At 39.7% G+C, this 20,613-nt stretch overlaps 1 protein-coding gene across 1 annotated transcript; it reads right to left on the bottom strand.

Annotated features, from left to right (window-relative positions):
• Window positions 1-59: 59 nt before the first annotated feature.
• Window positions 60-20,205, bottom strand: arhgef38 (Rho guanine nucleotide exchange factor (GEF) 38). The gene is made up of 14 exons (XM_084715243.1): window positions 19,801-20,205; window positions 11,244-11,428; window positions 10,764-10,881; window positions 10,508-10,655; window positions 10,369-10,386; window positions 10,029-10,228; window positions 9,717-9,850; window positions 9,125-9,229; window positions 8,903-9,022; window positions 6,114-6,488; window positions 5,885-6,022; window positions 4,474-4,675; window positions 1,899-2,203; window positions 60-777 (listed from the first exon to the last, which is right to left on the bottom strand). Exons 1-14 carry the CDS (start codon window positions 20,192-20,194, stop codon window positions 595-597), a joined length of 2,625 nt encoding a protein of 874 aa, XP_084571369.1. The 5' UTR covers window positions 20,195-20,205; the 3' UTR covers window positions 60-594.
• Window positions 20,206-20,613: the final 408 nt, after the last annotated feature.

Here is a 20,613-nt window from a genome sequence, read left to right on the forward strand (position 1 = left end):
TGACTCTGTAGCATGTGGCGTCCTTGAATGCAAATCATTCCATTCTGCAGCAGGACAAATGGAGAGCGGATCATGTTTATTCATTACGTAATTGTTAAAATATAAATGATGACATAGATTTCTTCATTTCACATTCACATAAAACATAGACTTCATGTATTATTAATCATTTCACATAGAACATTGACTTCATGTGTAAATCAATTCACATATAAAATTACTTCATGAATAAATCACTTCATTATCAATATAAACTCTACAACACTGAAGTACAAAAAGTGCTCAGCACAGTGCCCTGTATTCTCCTCCCATCATTTATATTCATCATCACAGATTATTGGTTCCATTGGTGAGCGCTCTTGTTACGATCTTCTGAAGGTAAAGCAGATTCAACACTTTTGGTATGAGATATATGATAACATCTAGTGATACCTGGTGCAATTTTGACTTTCACAGAGCAGAACTTGTTACTGTCAGGACTGTTTTAATTATACATTAAAGAGTAAGCAGGGTTTTTCGTAAATGCCACTGGTTGTTTTTTTCTGGGTGTTCTTGTTTCGGTTTTCTTGATAAACATAAATAGAGGGCCTCTATTTATGCATAGGACATCCTGCCAAGGTAGTTGGCAGGGACATATCCTCTCTGTCCGTTAGACTCCGCTAACCACCAGTCTTTATTGCCTCCAAGGTCGGAGAACTGGAGGATGCGGACGTGTTGGTACTCCTGCAAGGTCAGCTCCTGGTCACAGCGGGCTTGAAATGCATAGACGGCGTAAAACTGTGGAAAAGACACAAACCAGATGAAGTTATTTTCAAAAATAATCAGCAGTAATTGTTAGTAATGTTTGTTTATTTAATGAAACTGATCAAGTGCAACAAAGTATATTTACTTAAGTACTTTAAGTAAAAATTTGAGGTACTTGTACTTGAGTTTTTAATTTTCATGCCACTTTCTATACTGTACTCCACTACATTTAAATACTTTAAAGTACAGAAATACTTCTTACTTCACTACATTTATCTGACAGCTTTAGTTACTAGTTACTTTACAAATAATAAATAGCTTTTTGTATACAAAATATATGAAACAGCTTATACAAATGTTTTGTTGGTAACACTTTAAAATAACCATCATTAATAAATTGTAAATTGATAGTTGATTAAACTTTAGTCAATAGTTATTTCACTGACTTTGACTTGAGTATTATTCGAGTGTGGATCTGAATACAGGTCTTAACTTGCACTGACATCATGAAAGAATAATCCAAGTGTATCCTCCTGTAGATCCAGAAGGTGGCACTGTTTATTAGCTTTCCAAATTAACAGAACGTCACCATCTTAATTTTCATTGGTTACAATCCACTGATCCTCAGCAACACTTTATATGTTGAGACAAATAACTGTGTCGTGTTGTGATGAAAATCAGAGTCATACTGACTAGTCACAGCAGAAGAGGACTTGACCCCAAGTGTTGAAGCCAGAGTGACAGCAGCGTCATCATGTCATGTTATTCACCCCGTTTAATTTCAATGCAAGCCAGACAGAGACACTGTAAAGCTATGAAGTGTGCTGCTCATCCAGTCTATATAACTGCACATCTCAGTTTTACTGGCTCTCTATAATAACAACCCTCCTATTTTACAGGTGGAGGCTCATATGGTAGGAAGCACTGCAAACTCAGTTAAAGTTACATGGCTTGCTGAGCTTTTGGTTTATTGTAATTATGAGGTTTATGTGCTGTGAGATTTGATGTCTGTCAGTTTTGGCATTTGTGTGCTTCTGCTTTTGGTTCATTTCAAATGAAGATTAATTCAAATTTATCTTGACACTGTTTATTCTTAAACTGGAAACCAAACTGAGGTGAAAAATGACATGCATATGGTGCAAGACCACTTCTACCTGCTGGGTCTCAGTGTCCAGAGTGTCCTCCATGTCTTCGGGGCTCTCTGGCTCCCCCTGTAGTCCAGAGAGGGTGGAGCTGCTGTCGGTGGTGTTGAGGTTGAAGCTGCGCAGGCTGCTGCTGCCACTGCCTGACACAAACAGACTGAGGTCGTCGAAGTCTTCGTCCAACATGGCAGGTGTCTGCTGCTGCTGCTGCTGCTGCTGCTGCTGCTGCTGCTCCTTGGCCATCTGTCCAAACCGCTGGGAGTCCCTCAGAGGGTTGTAAGGTTTCAGGAATGTGGAGTAAACGTAGCCCTGCATACCTAACAGTGACACAAATGAAGAGTTTGTAAGGATGTCTGACCTCTTGAGTCCATTTTTAAATCCTCTCACTTTCCTCCAGTGCAGTGGTTCTCAAACTTTTTAAAGTAATGTACGAAACTTTTTTTTAAAAAATCATATGTGAAGAAGTAGAGTACAGCACTGCACCACCAGTGACAGCATGTTAGAAGGTAAATCCTATTTTTAAAAAAATCCCTCTGTTTTATCTTTCTTTTTCTCTTCTTACTGCATTTTTTCAGCTGTTTTACTGCCATGTTTCATCCACAAATCCAAATCCATTTTCTTGTTCTTTTTTTACTTCTTGCTCACAGCGAACATGATTGCAATTGTTTTGTTCTTCTGTGAGGTTTTATGGCAGTTGTCAGTTTTTTGCAGTGAACATTTGCACTTAAAAATGAGTACTGACTTTAAAATACGTTTCAATCAAACTAGCATTTACATTTTTTATTGAACTTATTGTATAATTATTTTAGGATTTATGCGTGACTGATATTTTTTTAATTATCATTTTAAAAAATCTCAAACACCTTCTGCAGTACTCCAAACAACCCCTAATAGTACCCTCATTTGCAGAACACTGCTCTAGTTTATGCATATAGTTTTATTTTGTCCAGGTTTTGAGATATGCATTGATTATATTTCTGCCTCCATCACAATAAAACTTTGGTGAATGTAATGTTTGTGGTTAAAAACCATTGGAAAATTACAGTAAAAAACATCTTAGCATCAGTTATCAGGATGATCACTGTGTAAAATCTGTGTTCTTGCCCTACGTCGAACATTTCATTCATTTTGGATCTGCTTTGCTACCAGAGCTCGTCTCCTTTCCAGTGTTGATTAAATGAAGCCCTTTTAAATGATCAACAGCCGCACACCTTAAATCTCCTCCATGCTAACAGGTTAACTGTCGTGTCACACAAAGGATGATGCACAAAGGATGATCATTTAATATGGCAACATTGTTGTGTAGCTTTTGTGTTCTTCTTACCGCCACCTACTGGACTGGAGGTGTAGTGCAGTTATTTGTATTGCTTTTCTATGTGTCATCTGACTGATTTGCATAGCCTTCCCAGACTTTAGGCCGCAGTGGAAACAGACAGCAGTGGGCTGAGGTTAACTTTTAGCTCCTTGAACAGAAGTCCCTGAAACTAAGTGTTGCAGGTACTTTTGGTCGAAATGTTCCTTTTGAGAGAGGTTCCAAAAGGGGTGGGATTTATGATGGGTCATTATCTAAGCACTATAATCGGAACTGCTTTCACATCCATGTTTGGGAAGGGACAAATCTCAGAGGTGGACAACAAAACCTGGGCAAAATATTGTAATTTCTGCAAACGGATCCTTTAAATGTCTGACAGTAACATCATTACAGAACAAACTGTACTTCATATCAGTCACATTTTCCTGCTTCAAAAAAATAAAAAAAAAGGTATCTTCGTTTCTGGGGTATAAATGTGTCTTTGAGTGTTTAATATATGGGTCTTATATTAAGATTGTAAGCTCAAGACTTTGCTTACAAAATCTTAAATCCATGTGAGCGAACTGAGGAATGTGTAAATATGAGGCAAGCATATTCATAGTGTTGATATCAACAGAAGAATGAACAACAACTTCCTGGGAATGCTTGTAGTCCCAGAGGAGAAGACAAGTCTGTGAAGAATGTACTTTGCACCAAGAAACATACACACACACACACACACACACACACACACACACAGTTTTTTTTTTTCTAGAGCTCGTAAAAAAAGAACTTGTTATTGCAGAGTACAGAGAGGCGCGGAAACGGCATCTCTCCGTCCTTGTTTCTGAATACCCATAGGGAGAGGCTTTGTACTCTAAGTAGCACTGCTTACAACGGTGTTCCAAACAAGACATCGGGATCTCAGGTGCTTCTGCGAGACGTGGAGGGGAGATGGAGACAAGCTATGGAGGCGGCCCTGTTGTGAGGCAACCATCTCCAGAGGCAGGCGAAGAGGTACGAGCAACCATGACATCACAGGAGCTCCTGGGACTGATTCTTGTCGGTGTCAGAAAGTAAAGTTTGGTGTGTCTGCACAGCCTCAGTCGTCTAATAGATGCAGGTGTATTCACAGAGGAATGTGTATGAAAGGAGACTCATACCGACCGTAGTGTGATAACTTAATTCACCTTGTGTGTCTTACAAACAGAATGCGCCGAGAGCTACCTCTGCCCTGAGGGTCTTTGTCCTTATATGCACACACACACACATGCACACACACACACACACACTTGCCTCCAGTGTGAACCAGCCAGCGGCTACTGCTGCCTAATGGGTCCGTGTCCTCCAGCAGGGCCACCAGCTCTCCCTCCAGCAGGCTGAGGTCCTGCTCCTGGCAGCCATTACACTTCCTCTTCAGCTGGTACAGACGGCTCAGTGGGTGTTCTGCCAGCAGCCAGGCGCGCTGCTCCTCAGTTTGATGCTGCACCTCTGGCATCTGGACGACAGCACAGCACAAAGGTGTGTCGGTGTAATTATTTGAAGTGGGTCTGGTGTGTGTGGGCACATGTGGGCATGTTGTTGGTTATCAATGCACGAGTGTGAAAGGTAATAAGCACCTGCAGGCAGGAGTTTCAAATATGCACATAACATGTCCAACCAGGAGTACTGTCTCATAAATGTACCGGTGTACATGCATATGTGTATGCCTACACACACATTTAGATATGTAAGTCTCAGGGGATTGATACCTGGTGGAGTTTTGAGTTGCCAAGTTCCACAGTTAATACAGCCTGGAGCTGTTCGCCATGTCTGCCTTTGATAAGACTCATAGCCGCTCGGTTATGACTTGGAACTGGTTCAAAACAGTTTGAAAAACTCAGAGGAATATGTGGGACTTTTGTTTTGACCTCGAATCACTGAGAGGTTTGCAGGTGTTTACACAACCAACCAGGGGCTGGTTCTACAAAAGACCTCCTGACTGAAGGTTTGACATTTGAAGCTTAATTTCTCCTTAGTTGAGGGATTTGCTTCGGATCATTTCACAGAGTCCCTTAACAGGTTTCCTTTGGTAAGGAAAAACATTAAGGTGTTTACTGCGCTCAAAGAGATTTTACAGTTTTACAGTTTCCATGGAGACTATTTGTTTGCCTTCACTGCCACCTGAGATACTTCTTATCTCAATCCAATATATCTGAAACAATTCAACAACTTGTCTGTTCTGGCCATTAAGAGATCACTAATAAGAGGAAAAAAATCCAACAAAACTGATAAGAATCATTTTAAGGTCATTTACAATACAATGGAATAAAAGGGATAAATGGAAAGAGTTAGCAGGAAACGCACCGCTACTTTTAGTAAATTGTGGATTACTCTGCTTGAAGATTATGGGAACTGTTTGCGATGATGTAAGTACACAACTCAACAAAATATTCAGGTTCTTTTTTATCTACTTTGGCTGCTAAAGTCTATTGTGCAGTGCTTTAGAAGTTTAGAAGACACTTGAGTGACCATTTTAAGGAAATCTTAAGGAAAAGACTTAAGGGCATTCTGTGCAACTGATTTATTTTGAGGAGACCTTAACTCAGACTTCTTAACTTGAGGTGTTTTGTGCAAATAGCCCCAGGGATTTAAAGATGAAGATTGAAGGCTATAAACTGCATTTTAGATGTGAATAATCTGTTGTAGATTATTTCCACCTTCTTACCGTTATTTTCTTGTCTCGCTGCCTCTCGAAGCTGACTTTTCGCTCCATTAACTTCTGTGCGTTATCTTTGACAAAAGCCAGATTGTTCAGCTCATCCATGATGCTGTTCTGCACTTCAGCAATGTTTGACAACGGAGCCTGAAAAGACAAACATGACACATTTTACTTTCAACATTAAATGCACTAAAACTACTTTGTGTTTAACGTGATTTATGTGTGGGATCCTCACAGGTATCTGCTGTATGGATGGAGAATTAAGAAGTATTTTATCCATCAGTCCTCTGAGCAGGGCCACCAGATACACCACACAGTTTGTCAGGATGGTGTAGGCGGCTATGTTGAACCTCTGCAGCTCCTCCACTAGCAGAGCATTGAGCGCCTCGTAGTCCCTCCTGGCGGGACCAGGTGGGTCTTCTGACACCAGTGAAGGAGAGGAACCGGTGGTGGATGACGAGGATGAGGACGAAAAAGAAGAGGAGCGCTCCAGGCGGCTGCAGTAATCTAGCAATTTGTCGTAGCGCTTCTGGATGAGCTTCTGTGGGGCTGTGAACATGCCCTGCAGGGAGGAGAGGGGGGCGAGGACCAAGCGCTCCATACTGTCTCTCTGGAGGAAGAAGTCAATGAGGAGGCAGGAGATGAATACAGACATCCAGCATTAGTCTGCATAAGTATTCTCTATTAGGCATTCTGTACGTGTAAACAGATACATTTAGTGTACACTCTTTGAAATAAGGGTTCCAAAAGGGTTCTTCCTGAGGCTGAGGTTCTAGCCAAAACCATTAAGAACTCTTTTCATGCACAGAACCTTTTTAGAGGAAAGAGCCCTTCAATGATTGTTGAAAGCTTGTGTCCTATCCGTCATGTTGCTGATATCACTGGTTCCACGCTCACTTTTGACCTGTTCCCTCCAGAACCCACACAGCCTCTCCTGTTCTTGATACATTTTTTACTCATTAAAAATTGTTTGAATGTTTTCTCACTTTAAATATCAGTCAGTAATCAATGGATTATTAAAATGATGACCATGAGTGACCATAATATACAGATCCCACTGGGCTGGTTCCAGATGAAACCCCTGGAGTATAAAAGGGTTCTCTGGGTGGATTCTAGATGAAAACCTTTTGTGTATAAAGGGGCTTGTGGAAGTTGAACTGAAGTTGAACTGTAATTGAACTAGTGTTGAACTGTACTGAAAGGTTATCGTCACAAGCGGGAGAAAAGTCCAGCTGGTGGGAAAAACTGTGTATTTTCTCAGGGACTAAATGTACTTTTATTACTTTGTTGCAGTACCTCACGTATGCATGTCGTGTTTCACTCAGTTTTAATGGCACTAATATTCCCTTTCACGTAGTTAGCCGGCCTTATGTAGGCGTAGGAGAGCATCGTGGTCCAGTTGCAGCTGTCCGAGGGAGAGCTTTTTAAGGAAAGGGGAGTCTGGGATACTGTCATGAGTAATGTGCGGTCAGGTTTGGCAGGAAAAAAATAAACAAGGAATGTGAGTGCATCACTGTGAGAAAAACAACAGATATGTCTGCCTGTAATGTATTGCTAGAAATGAGGTAACTGTGCATGCAGGGTATAAGAAGGTAGGCTGAGAGAAGGATAGTTGGTTGCAACTCGGTGTGTGCAAATAAACCTCCTGTGAATTGAACTGCTCTCTGCTTCTGTCGAATTCCTCAAGTCTGTCTCAGTCTCATCAACGTCAACCCCTACTGACGTCTGTGGTGCTTCACAGAGTAGTTATTATTTTAGTTATTAATGGATAGTATAGAATAGTTAAATGTAACGGTAATACAGGCAAGGAAAAATCCACCACAGGTTCTCAGGAGAACTCTTTGGGTGGGTTCTAGATGACACTCCTGGAATATAAAAAGGTTCTCAGTAGAATTCCCCTGGGTGAGTTCTTGTTAGCAGCCTTAGAAGGTGGTATGTTTCTGTACAGAACCCACAGAGAGGGTTCTGGGTGAACCATTACACCATACAAGGGCTCTTTGTTGAACCATAGGAGGTTCTACCCTTAATGTTGGGTTCCAGGTAGAACCCTTTGAAAGAGTCCCAGATGGAACACTTATAAAAGCCTCTACCAGAAACCAAAAAGGGTTCTCCTACTGGAACAAGCCAAAGAACCCTATATGGTTCTAGTTAGCACCTTTATTTCTAAGAGTGTACCTCTGTGTTTTTTTTTTGTAAGACTTTTAAATAATGTATGATCTATTAAATGTCTTGTTTTTAGTTTGCAGCAGTGTCTCTAATTCAGAGCAATTTTCTCTAAGGCAGAGACAATAAAACGCACCTTAGCATTAATCTTGAATACACAACAACAACAGAACTCCAACAGCTTGATTTGCATGCACACAAACGAGAAATAGCAATATTATTCAGGTTACAGTAAGACATTAGCAGACATAACAGATAATATCTATTATAGTGTGAAGCCTTTAATGTGTGCTAGCATACATAAAGTGACGAGAACTGTTTCTTTGTTGAAGATGTTCTGAATGCATCTATCAGTTACTGCTGACACGTGTTGATTATAGCAAACACAATGAAACCGTTTTCATGTCTGTTTCTTTCTTCCTAAAATACACATGCCTTTGTGTCTACACTTATTTCGTAAAAGCTCATTACAGAGTTTGGTTTGAGGCGATGCTAAATGGCTGCAGTGAAGAAAATCTTATTCAAAGGTCTAGTTATTATCTCAGAATTGGTAACAGCGCAGTCCACAGAGGGAAGGGGAAGCTGGCAGAGTTACAGAAGGATCTTGCAGGAAGGTTAGGTTCTTGCATGGAAGGAAAGGATTAATATAATGGACAGAAGACAGGTAGCTGTGGGCGAAGTGACAGATGACTCACAGTTCACAGGAGGGTGAATAAGAGGTCATAGGAGCAGCAAGGACAGAAACAAATACAAAGATTCAGGGAGGAAAAGGAAGAGGAACAAGCTGGATGGTAAAGTAAATTATTCCCTTGAGTAAAAAAAGGACATTTAGAGGTGAAGTACAAAAGAAGCCGTTCTTACAAAGTGCTTATAGGGGTCATTTCCATTACTGTGCGATGAGCCATTTGTGCCATTTTTGTTTGGCTCCTTGATGATGTTCTCCATGTCCTGGACATTCTGGACAGCTATAGACACCATCTCCTGCAGCAAAGGCATCAAGAAAAATGTCTCAGAAAGTTGACAGATTATTTTAAAAAAGCATTCAAACGCGTTTTGTAGTAGGAAATCATAATGTGTACCTACCTGAATATGCTGGAGGTAACATTGAACATTCTTGACCAGCTGCCTCACCGCCTTCTCCAGACTCCTGAACAGTTTCTCCTCTTTATCAAATACTTCATCTCTCACCTAAAGAAAGAAGGGTTTACTGGTAAATGTGTTGTCTAAATAGTCACTAAATGCCAGGTGAGTTTCCACACTTTCAGCACTAACTACGAAAGTTCATCCCTGCCAAGGTAATGAAAAAAAAAAAATTAAAAATAATGATCAGCTTTATCAAATGAGTTAGTATGTCAAAATAATCAGTTAGTCTTGCAAAACAGTGACTTACTATCTCAAAATAATGACTTAGGAACTCAAAATGACAAAAAACTCAAAATAATTTGAGTTAATACTACAAAAATAATGATCACAAAATGCTCAGAAATGTCAGGGATTTTTAAACAGTTTCTCATTATAAAACTGCAATAATGTAACTCTATGCCATAAAACTTTATTTCATTGAATCTGTCAAGTCTACAAGCTTCATAACTTTTATTGCACATACTCCTTTTTATTACAGTTGCAGTGAGTGTTGGGTGTTGAACTCTATATTTATGTATTCATTTTTTCTTACCTGTGGTTCTACTCCAGTGAGGATCTTGAGATAGCCAGCAAACCTGTCGCCTTTCTTCCGGATGGAGTGGATGTTGAACTTGTTTAGTTTGCCCCTCAGTGTGCCTTCATCTTCCGACCTCTTATACTTCATTACTGAGAATGAACAGAAATATGGAACCAAAATTGAAAGAATTTTGTCTGATTAGATGTGGCATACACAACATAGGTGAAGATTTACAGTTAACCTAATTTGTGCTCATAGGTAGCAAAATCACAATTTGTAAAATAGATGTTAGCGACAAATTACCCATGTATGTAAATGACATCTCACCTATGTCCTTCCTTCTCTTGAACTCATTGATGTTAATGTTGATGATCTTGGCGGCAGTGAACGCCTCCTGCAGGGGCCGATAGTCAGGGTGGTCTTCAGGTGTGGCCTGCCACAGCTCCCCGAGCAGCAGAGGGTACTTCATGATCCTCTGGACCGGTTTGATGAGCAGTGAACCCATGTCCAGCAAGTTGGGTTTCCCTCTGTGCACATTATACAATAAACAAAGATCAGTATGAGATGTTGTGGCCTGCAGAGCAAACATTCAGAAAAAAGTATGACAACACATAACTAAAACTGATAATTCAACAGATAATTCAATTTTTCATTAGAGGGTACTTACTCTCGGTCATAGATTTTCCTGTAATTACAAAGACAAAGAAACACAGTCAGTACCAAAATTAGATATGTAATAAATCATAACATTTAGAATATCAGGTAAGTCATGAATAATCTTAAAATATTTGGAGGAAGGGACTTACTTTAATTCTAATACACACGTGGTGAAATGTTGCTTTATTTCTTCCTCTTTCTCATAGGATTTGAGTGACATGTTGGCATCGTCGTGATGGTAACAGTAAATCTTATATACGTCTTCTAAAGCTGCCTTCGCCTGGATGAATACTTCCCCTTGAAATAAAAACAGAGCATGAGATCTTTTGTCTAATATTGACCAGAGCAGTTAAAGTCAAAAAGTAATTATATCAGGTGATCAGGCAAGAGTCGAAAAGGTATTACCTATGACAACTGCCTCTTGATCGGGGTCAGCCATGGCCTCATGCAGTCTGTGAAGGAGCGCTGCAGAAACTTCACACACTGTCTCCATGTTGGTGAACAACCTGTCTACATCCACAACCTGATAAAGCACAAGGATACTACTAATTGAAATCTGCTTGTAGTGCATTTTCTGTCAAAATGGCAACATTAAACATATCATTTATATTAAATTCACCCATGGGCAACCCTTTATTTGAATGTGTCAGTGTTGATTTACTGGTTTACTGTGATGTTAGATTAATGTTAGAAATAAGGACTGGCTAGACAGAGTTAGGATTATATTGTAAAGATATGCCAAATAGGCAAGTGACACTGTTTAACATTTAAAACCAGACTTTAAAAAAATAAGGAAATGTTATCTTTGCTGTTGTAGACACTGGTGGAGGTTAATATCACATTTAGCCTGTGAGAGATTTCATCTGGGATCCTTAAAGCAACTACCTGCAAGTTTCTTAGAGGCTGCACCACCTCTCTGATGCACAGCTCCAGGTCTGTGAGGTAGTCCTTTTCAGTCTGCACGAGCTCCTGAATGACCTTCGCCCTGCGGGTCATCTTCCTCAAACGGACCTCCTCTGGGTCCAGTGCTGGCGAGGCCGGTGTGGACAGGTCATGTGGAGTCAGTTTCTCTGAGAAAAAAATGACGTCATGAAATTATTATAGAATAAAAAAGAAGTTCAGGTGTAGTTTTTTAGGTTGCAAGTCACATTCTGTACTGTAGGAGTTATATAGAAAGCCAATGAGGTCATCTCCTTGTCTCAGTCATTCAATGCTTTATACGTCTGTTAATACAGTTTAATATCACCTGCTGACACCTATATACACTGCTGCGCAAAATATTACAAATCTAGACCTTCTCTTGTAATTGAGACATTCAAAAACAAACTGGCCATCAAGAGCAGTGTTCACAAACAGATCAGAGAACATATTCCACCAGTCGTAGCGTTCAGGTGCAAGGAGCAGCATTCACAAACACTGACTGCCTGTTGCAACGGCATTTATTAACACCACCTGGCAGTATGAAACTATATTAAAGGTCCAGTGAGTAAGATTTACTGGGATCTATTGGCAGAATAAAGTAGTAATGGAATATAATATTAACTAGGAAAGTGCACTCAGTAGATGCTAAAATAATATTTGGATGTAACCCAAAATGCTGCTCATCCTTGAGTCCAGGTGGACATTTGTATCAAATTTGAAGCAAGCACTCCTGAAATATCACATTCACAACATGGGAGGGATGTGAGGTCACAGTGACCTTAACCTTTGACCTTCAAAATCTTATCAGTTCATCCTTGAGTCCAAGTGAACATTTGTGCCGAGTTTGAAGAAATTCCCTCAAGGCATTCTTGAGATATCGCGTCCACGAGGATGGGATGGACATGAGGTCACTGTGATCCTGACCTTTGTTGTGTCCACAAGAATGGGATGACCCAAAACCTTAATGCGCTGTCACTGGCATGGAGGCATAAGAAAGGGGTAATTAAAATTGTGAATCACAGTGGTCAGCAGCATACAGCCATGGATATGCTAAAAAGTAGGCTAATGGTAATTTGCAAGATTAGCTGCAGACAAGCTGGCAAAAACAATAAGAGTGTTTAATCAATTGAAAAAAAGAATTATTGTGCTTTGTTACCTTAGAATAAGTCATTTATATCTTGCATTGCCATGTTTCTAAACTTTCAGGACAAACGAACCACACACTGGATCTACAGAGGGCCAGTTTCACAGCTCTTCTAAACGCTTGGAAGGAGGACATGAAATGAGGTGTTTGCGAAATGCAAGCTCAATGCTAGATGCCATTAAATTCTACAAACGGGTCATTTAACAGATGTATACACGCAAATAATTCCCTTGCCAAACTATGACAGCAACTGGCTGAATGAGTCATACAGGTCATACAAGGACGTAGAAAACTGATGGTGATGTGAATGCACCTACATTTTGCTGTAAATCTACAATTTTCTAAAAATTGTATGTTTTTGCTAACATTTCAAGCCATCTGCGGCTCATTTTGGAAAATGCTGGTAAACACCCCGGCCCTGTGGGCTGTGCATGCTTGGAAAAACCTACATCTCTTCTAACATATCCGCTTGATGCCCTAGCAGCCATTTAGATCACCGTATTTCACGGTGATCTAATTATTTTGACTCGAGCGCCAAAAGGCCTCACTTAACATGCCAGTCAGGCTCACTTCTCTCTTTTTTATTGCTCTGCTGCCTAATCAGTCTGTGGCTGCTCTGTGCTTTGCATGGCAGGCAGGAGTGTCTGTTCAGGGAAGAGGGATGCTTCCTCGCTGCCTAATCGACGCTACACACCACTTCCTTCTCTGGGGGGGGAGAGAGAGAGTGATGAAGAGGGAGAGATGGAGGAAGGGAGGGAGACAGAAGGCTGCGAGGCTTGTGTCAGGTTACGGAACTAATCATGCCGCTGATGTAATGCTACGGCGTGCTCAGGCATTCCATCTGCTCAGACTGGGAGCGTGTGTGTGTACGGGTGTGTGAGGGGGTAGTGCTGGCAGACAATGATAAACACACACCTACATATACAAGGACACACACACCGACACTGATTCACGCAGGAATATATATACGCACAGTCCTTGGCGTACTAATTTTACATACATATGCACACACACAAACAAACACACACACACAAAGACACAAACACAGAGGTAAACAAGCAGAAGGACGGACCATAAAAGTTTGTGTAGAAAATATTACCAAGACCTTCTTTAAAGTATATTTAGTTGCACTCAAGGTATCATTTGCAAAAGGATACTACACATATTAGATATCTGGGTAGTGATTAGTACAGTTACACTCTAGTACACACACTTGCATGTGTGCGTGTGCATGCGTAACCAATGTACCTGGCGCTTGTAGGCAGCTAATCTCAGCATAGTGCTGGACCCACCGTGTGTACATTAATAACTGCATGCTGAAGGACCTCTGTGATTCACAGTTTTTCAAAAGAAACATCCAAAAACCTTTTTTTATGGCTCCACGCCGTCCCATTCTTTTGAACTCCCTGAGAGAATTAATTCCAACTTTTGTACAAACATCCAGTTGGTCTCCAGGATGAACTGATTAGATTTTGATGTTCAAAGGTCACTGTGATCGCAGGTCCATCCCACTCTGGTGAGCACAATATCTCAGGAATGCTCAGACCTCATTTCTTCAAATTTGGAACAAATGTCCGCTCGGTCTCAAGGGTGAGCTGATTAGATTTTGGTCATCAACGGTTAAACGTCAGTTATGGCCAAAACATGTTTTTGGCCATGACTTAAAAACTCATGCACAAAATTTCACATATATGTTTTATAGGACACTAGCACTTCTTGAGAGTAACTATTTACATTTACTAGCTCCATGTAATTAAATAACAAAATAAATGAAATTGCAATCTGTAACAGTTACTGATAAAAATATGATATTACATCTAAATATTATTTTGTGGTTCAGGGTCGGCAATCTGAACTTTGCTGAGTTCACTCTGTCAAGAGAGTCACCAGAATAAGTTTTAACTCATACATATTAATGATATTCTTAAATATATTTGTGACATTGAGATTTGTGTGGACTGTAAGATTTAATATGCTTTTTTAGGTGGAGGTTTTAAATGTATGTATGTTTTTAAAACAGGAGGACTTACTTTACAGGGCAGAGCCACTGGGGATCCTAACAGATAAACAAATTCTGGGTTTTGACAAGACCTTTTTTTTTTTTTTGGCACACGATAAGCAAACCAGACATGAAAGTGAGAAACCTGTACTGTTCAAAAAAAGCGAGTAGGGCAGATGTAGGGGCAGTCCTCTTTTTTCCTTTATTGCACGTTGCAGTTGCATGAATGCCACTATTGCATTGCCATGATGGAGAGGTACAGGAAGTAGTGGCTGCCTTTTGCTGCAGCGGAGTAGAATGGTTCATGTGTCTCTGTCCAGTGGGCAGTACTTTCTCATGAATGTGAACACTGTACAGGTTGTGTTCACACGTGGCTGACTCCGGCAGAGATCGGATCTCATTCTGCCTGCAACACTCCTTACAGTTACACCTGACATTTTTCTTTTTTTTCCTGTGAATCATCACCTCTCTGAACTGAGCATTACAAATGACTAACGTTTGATTGGAATACACTGTACAGGTGTTTGTTTTTTTGCCTACCCTCTGTATCTCGATACAAATCACCTCTTAATACCTGATTTAAATGTGGTTTTCCTTTTGTACAATCAGTGTATCCACTGAAGCTGCTCCCTTCCACCCCACCTCTGCTTTTATCTCCTTGATTGATACTGGGTCATGTATTTTAAGATGCCTCTGACTCACAAAACTGTTAATAATAGGCTTCATTCCCTTTTGATTCAGTGGCTGAAAGGGCAAAAACACATTCCATTACAGTGCAGCAGAATAGTGAAATAATCCGCCCCAAAAAATAAATAAAAGATTGATGCACAATTGAGCATTTGCAGTTTTAATTCTTATGAGTAAGAGGTCAAGAGGATGTTGACATAGCTACCCCTCATATGTTGATTGCATGACTTCACTTCCTGTCTTGTTGTTTTATCTTGTAATGTGCAAAGTATTATACCAGAGGACCACAATGGAAATAAGCATTCAGGCTTTTTTTATATATGTAATGACTGCAGTGCAGTGTTATTTTATCATCAGATAAATTCAGTTGTTCATTTATTCATCCTCTGAATAACTGAAGACAGGATAACAGGTGCAACTGCTAAAGAATCACAGCCTTCTTCTGAATTCAGCTTCTTTGGCACAATTTCTGTAAACTCAGTGTACGCAGCACATCATAAGACAGAAATGTTCAGTCATAACCCTTTCCTTCAGCGGTTATTCATTAACTTGTCGATGCCTGATAATACTTGAAGAAACAGAGAAGGTTATCTGTTATATGAGTCTAATGAAGCTTTGGAATAAACGTTTTACCGTGGGATTACATTTTTCAGAAAAGGAGCACCGGAGAAACTATTTAACTTGTGGAAATGTTATGTAAAAAAAAGTATCACATTCATGTTTCAGCGGTATCATGAAGTGTCACGTGTCCACATTCTTTCAGTGTGAAAAGAGACCCCAGAATCACTGAAAACCTCCACCCGTGAGAAGGACATCAGGTGAGTTACCTTGACGGCTCATTGGACAGAGGCATATTCTGTTTTTAAGCTTTTTTTTGGTACATCATCACCCTTTACTCCAATATTTTGTGTGACTGACTTTATAAAGTCTGGGAGAAAAAGCTTTGAATTTCACATGAAAGTTGTCTGATTCAAAACTGGAAAAGATTCCTCCCTGCTGACACTTTCACAAAGTTACAGAAAAATAAAATGTATTATCGCGTATCAAGACTCAGCGGTGGCTCTCATACTTTGTTCATTTGCCAGCATTATGTTTGGTGAGGAATGGTTGCCGACACAGGAGTTCCCATGAAAGTGGATACAGGGCTTTTCACCATTGAAAGAGATCCAACAGACGGCCTCAGAACAGAATACAAGGCGCAGTGTATCGTGTATCGCCATCAAGACAAATGACACGTCAGATTCTGCCACACAGCAAAGTGCACAGTGGGATTTTGTATCACTTAGGCTGGTTTTCACCAACAGGATTAATTATTAAAACCGATAATTTAGCTTAAAATGAAGCAAGATTAATTTTTGAATTTTCTGTTGCACCAAAGTTTTAAACTCAGATTTAACATTTGCCAGTATTAACTTTAAAGTTACACATGATGAGGTTTAACTTTTAAAATGGCTGCATTCTTTAGATGGATACAAGTTCCTTGTAGAAAGTTATGACACAGACTCAACCCATTTTATTTTTATGTTTTTGCTGAGCCATCATGAGTGGGCTGATTTTTTTATTTAGCTAGCAAACAATCCAACTTTTCTTAAACTTTTTAACTAGCTAGCATACAATGGAACATTTTGTTAAATTATTATAGAGCTAACAAACAATGTAACTTTTTGTTAACTTATTAGCTAGCTAGCAAAAATGCAATGTGTTACCTTTTTAGCTAGCTAGCAAACAATATCAAATTTCTTTACTTTTTAACTAGCTAGCAAACAATGTAACATTTTGTTAACATATTAGTTAGCAATCAAGCAATCTAATGTGTTAAGTTGTTAGCTAGCTAGCAAACTATGTAATTTAATCTATAAACAAATTAACATTTTTGTTACTTGCTAGCTAGCTAGCTGGAAAATAATGTTTTGTAGAGAAATACAATGCAGCCGAAAAGTTTTAATTGATTAATCAATTAATTTATTTTAATTTGGATAAGCATGATGATTAAGTATTATTCATTTTTGGATTAAACCACAAAACCTGGATTTACTAAATGGAGATTAGTTTTTAATTATGCACCAGAACTCTGCTTAATTTTAAATCTAGATTTACAACACAGTGATACAGTCAAAGAACACCAAGAACATTTGAATAAATTAAACTGAAACTGAAGAAAATCTGAAAATGTCTGATTTCACTAAAAGGAAAACTGGACATTTATCCTCGTATATGTTACCCTCCATTGTGCCTAGTTAAAAAAAAATGCCACAAAATGTTTAATGACAAATAAGGTGCTCCCCCCCCCCCCCCCCCCACACACACACACACACACACATTCACACACACACACAAAAACTAAAGTCCTCAGACAATATAAACCCACATCAAAGTAAACTTCTCCACCCTTGATTTATGGACAACTACATATGAATATGTAGTTTATTACTAGCCCTTTAGTGCTGGTAAATCATTTCCAGATCTAGTATTATTATTATATTTAGTTACTGTAAATAATTACATGACATATTGATGTCATGTTGCCATGGTTCTGTGGCTCGACCAACCTGTCTGACAAGCAGATGAGAACTGACTGACGAACAGCGACTCACATGTTTCCTCTTTCAGTGAAGTCATCGTTCTGTCAATATTTGCAATGGTAATACCACTGTAAATATGTAATACTGCCTGTCAGGTGTGAGGTTAAAGTCAAGCAGGGAGGGAGATTGGTTTACTGAAAACAAGCCCAGTGTTTTTTGACAACCCTGCCCGCCATGATGCAGGATAGTCAAGAAAACAGAAAGTACAAAGGAGCAGAGAGAGTGTCTCTATTTCAAGTAAACAGAGCTGCTGCTGATAAGGCAAGTGTGTGTGTGTGTGTGTGTGTGAAATCTATCTTATCAGCACAAGTGAGAGCACAAGTGAGAAGTAGGATATACCTCGCTATTTTAGACGGTACTTTTTCTGGCACGTGAAGTGTGTATTGTTCACAGGAAAAAGGAAACCCAGGAACAAGTGGCACAGGAAAGCCGACATACTTTGGCTAATCTTTAATAGTAACCCCGTTTCTGACACAGTGATGTCAGTCATTTTGCCAGAAGTGCAGCATTCCCAGTCACTGACTGACTGCACTTCGTGGACAGGTGAGGCCGGTTTTACTGAAACATGGACATATGTCTGCGTGTGTGTGTTTGTGAAAAGACGATGTCAGCATTTGCGATGAGGCAACATACAGCTGGATTAACAATTAGTTTTTTAGCTCACAACTAGAATTGTCCGAATAATAATAACTGTTCGATAAGGAAGTTTTTCCTGGCCACAGACGCCACAGTGCTTGCTCTTGGTCAAGACAACTGGATTTATAGAGTACTGTCTAGACCTGCTTTATTTGAAAAGTGGACAAAACTGTACTTTGAGGGAAGGTCTACTCTTCACTTACGCTCGGAAAATATCATCATATTAATCATGTTTTCATCAGAATCTGATGGAGCTGACACAAATCTGGGATACAACTATAAAGGGCCAACATTTTCATAAAAAAAGTCTATTTCAAAACCAAGATGAGTATAATAGCACATATTTATACCAATTTTATCAGTAGGTATTGTTAATTTTAGATTTTGAAGGCCTTTTACACATTTTTAAATTGTTTGAAGTTGTGAAATCTCATCAGGGACAAGGATGTTTTCTGACAGAGCAAGTTTAGATCTAAAAAAAATTAAAGCAGAATGAGCATTTCATAGATTACATATATTTCAAACATTAAAATGTTGGTATTAATAACTTTTAATACGTTTTTTTGGCAGGACAAGATTTGTCCAAATTCTTAGAAACAGATGGCCCATTCAAATAAAATTAAATTGGATGGAACTGAACTGATACAATATTAATATTAAAAATGTTACTTGATACCTCTCTCATTCAAAATGTAAAAAAAAGTCCTTGACGCACAAAATAGGATAATTATTTTCTTTTTTTATTAATATACTGCACACAGTGCTGGTACAGAAAAAGTCACTGAACTCTGTCTGGTTTTGCTTCTATAAGTTAATTTCAGTCGGGACAATAAAGACTGAGGTCTTGAATGAGCACTTTGATCATCTATTTTTTATAGCTTTGGCACTTTTGACACTATAATTAACATATAGTGTATTGTGCATGCATTAAACATTGGGTATTGATAAAATATCAATACTTAAATACTGTTGACAACCTTAATCATAACTTATTCTCCTCTCTGGGTCAAACACCTCAAACTGTTCCTTGAAGTTAAACCAAACTGGAGGACAGAGCGTCTGACATCTCTTTTTATTAAACTTGTTGATGAAAACTGCTTGTCATAAAGTCCTTCTCCACTTGTTTACCTGCTGGCCTGGAACACTTCTAAAGCCACTCCTCTGTGCCTGAGTTTGGAGCCCAGTTTGCATATGTGGCTTCATCCCTGTGGGAGTATCTCCTGCTCAACACATAGTAACACAACAGGTGCCTAGTATCTACAGCTATAGAGCAGAGCGGAGGCCTGTTTTATGAGTGTGTTCAGTTTTGGGCCTCAAGCCATAAATGCTGCTCTTGAAGTCCATCTATCGTGGACATGCTTGTCTAAAAGTGTTACCAACAACTTAGAGTATTTTCAGTGTGTTGGTTCACATGTGTATATAGATTGTTGCCATAGTTTTGACCCCTGGGGAGGTCATTAGCTGCAGGCGTACCTTTAAGTTTAGCGCTGTACTCTGTCTTGTCAGACTGACTCCTCCTCACCAGCGTCCCCAAGTTGATGTCACCCTTGTCATCAGCCACAATAGTGTCCGTCTTCCTCCTCTCCAGGTAACGCAGGAACACAGGCCGGTTCCTCCTCTTGATCACTTTCTCCTTCTCCTTTTCCCTCTCCTTCTCAGCCCCGCCGGCCTCGTTGGGATCCATGGTGAGGCCGTCGGCTGCCTTGGTGGAAGAGAAGGGGAAGATAGAGGGACAGGAAGAGGGAGACAGAAACAGAGAGAGAGAGAGAGAGAGCCTGGGAAGTGCAACAGGTGTAATGTCCACACTGTGCACTGACTGCCAGCTCTGCACAGGTACTCTAGCTCCTCCCCATGTCCTACCTGTCATGAGAGCTATGTGGCCACACCTCTCTGCTGCTGGGCCATGTTTCTTCCCCTCAGAGCTTCATGTATCCAGAGAGAGAAAGTGTTGAGATGCACTTTCTCTCCCTCGAAGGTTTGTGGACGGAGTATTAATCACTAGCTTCTTTTTGCTCTCACTAAAACTAAATGTCCTCAAAATAAAAAAGCAATTGAGACCTCACACAGGCACTGACAATGTGAAAATGCTGACATGTATTTATGTGCAGTAAATAAAACTATACAGAGGCCTTCATGTTTACACAATAATTAGTATTAGTGAATTTCCAGATCACATACTGTAGACTGTATATATCTTAGATTTTGGATATCATTATGTTGTGATATGTCATAACTGTTATATCTTCCTGGTTTCCACATTACTGATGATTGCTTTTTATTATTTAT

The sequence above is a fragment of the Lutjanus erythropterus genome, chromosome 3, assembly GCF_056507025.1.
Source record: "Lutjanus erythropterus isolate fLutEry1 chromosome 3, fLutEry1.hap2, whole genome shotgun sequence".
NCBI classification, from domain to species: domain Eukaryota; kingdom Metazoa; phylum Chordata; class Actinopteri; order Lutjaniformes; family Lutjanidae; genus Lutjanus; species Lutjanus erythropterus.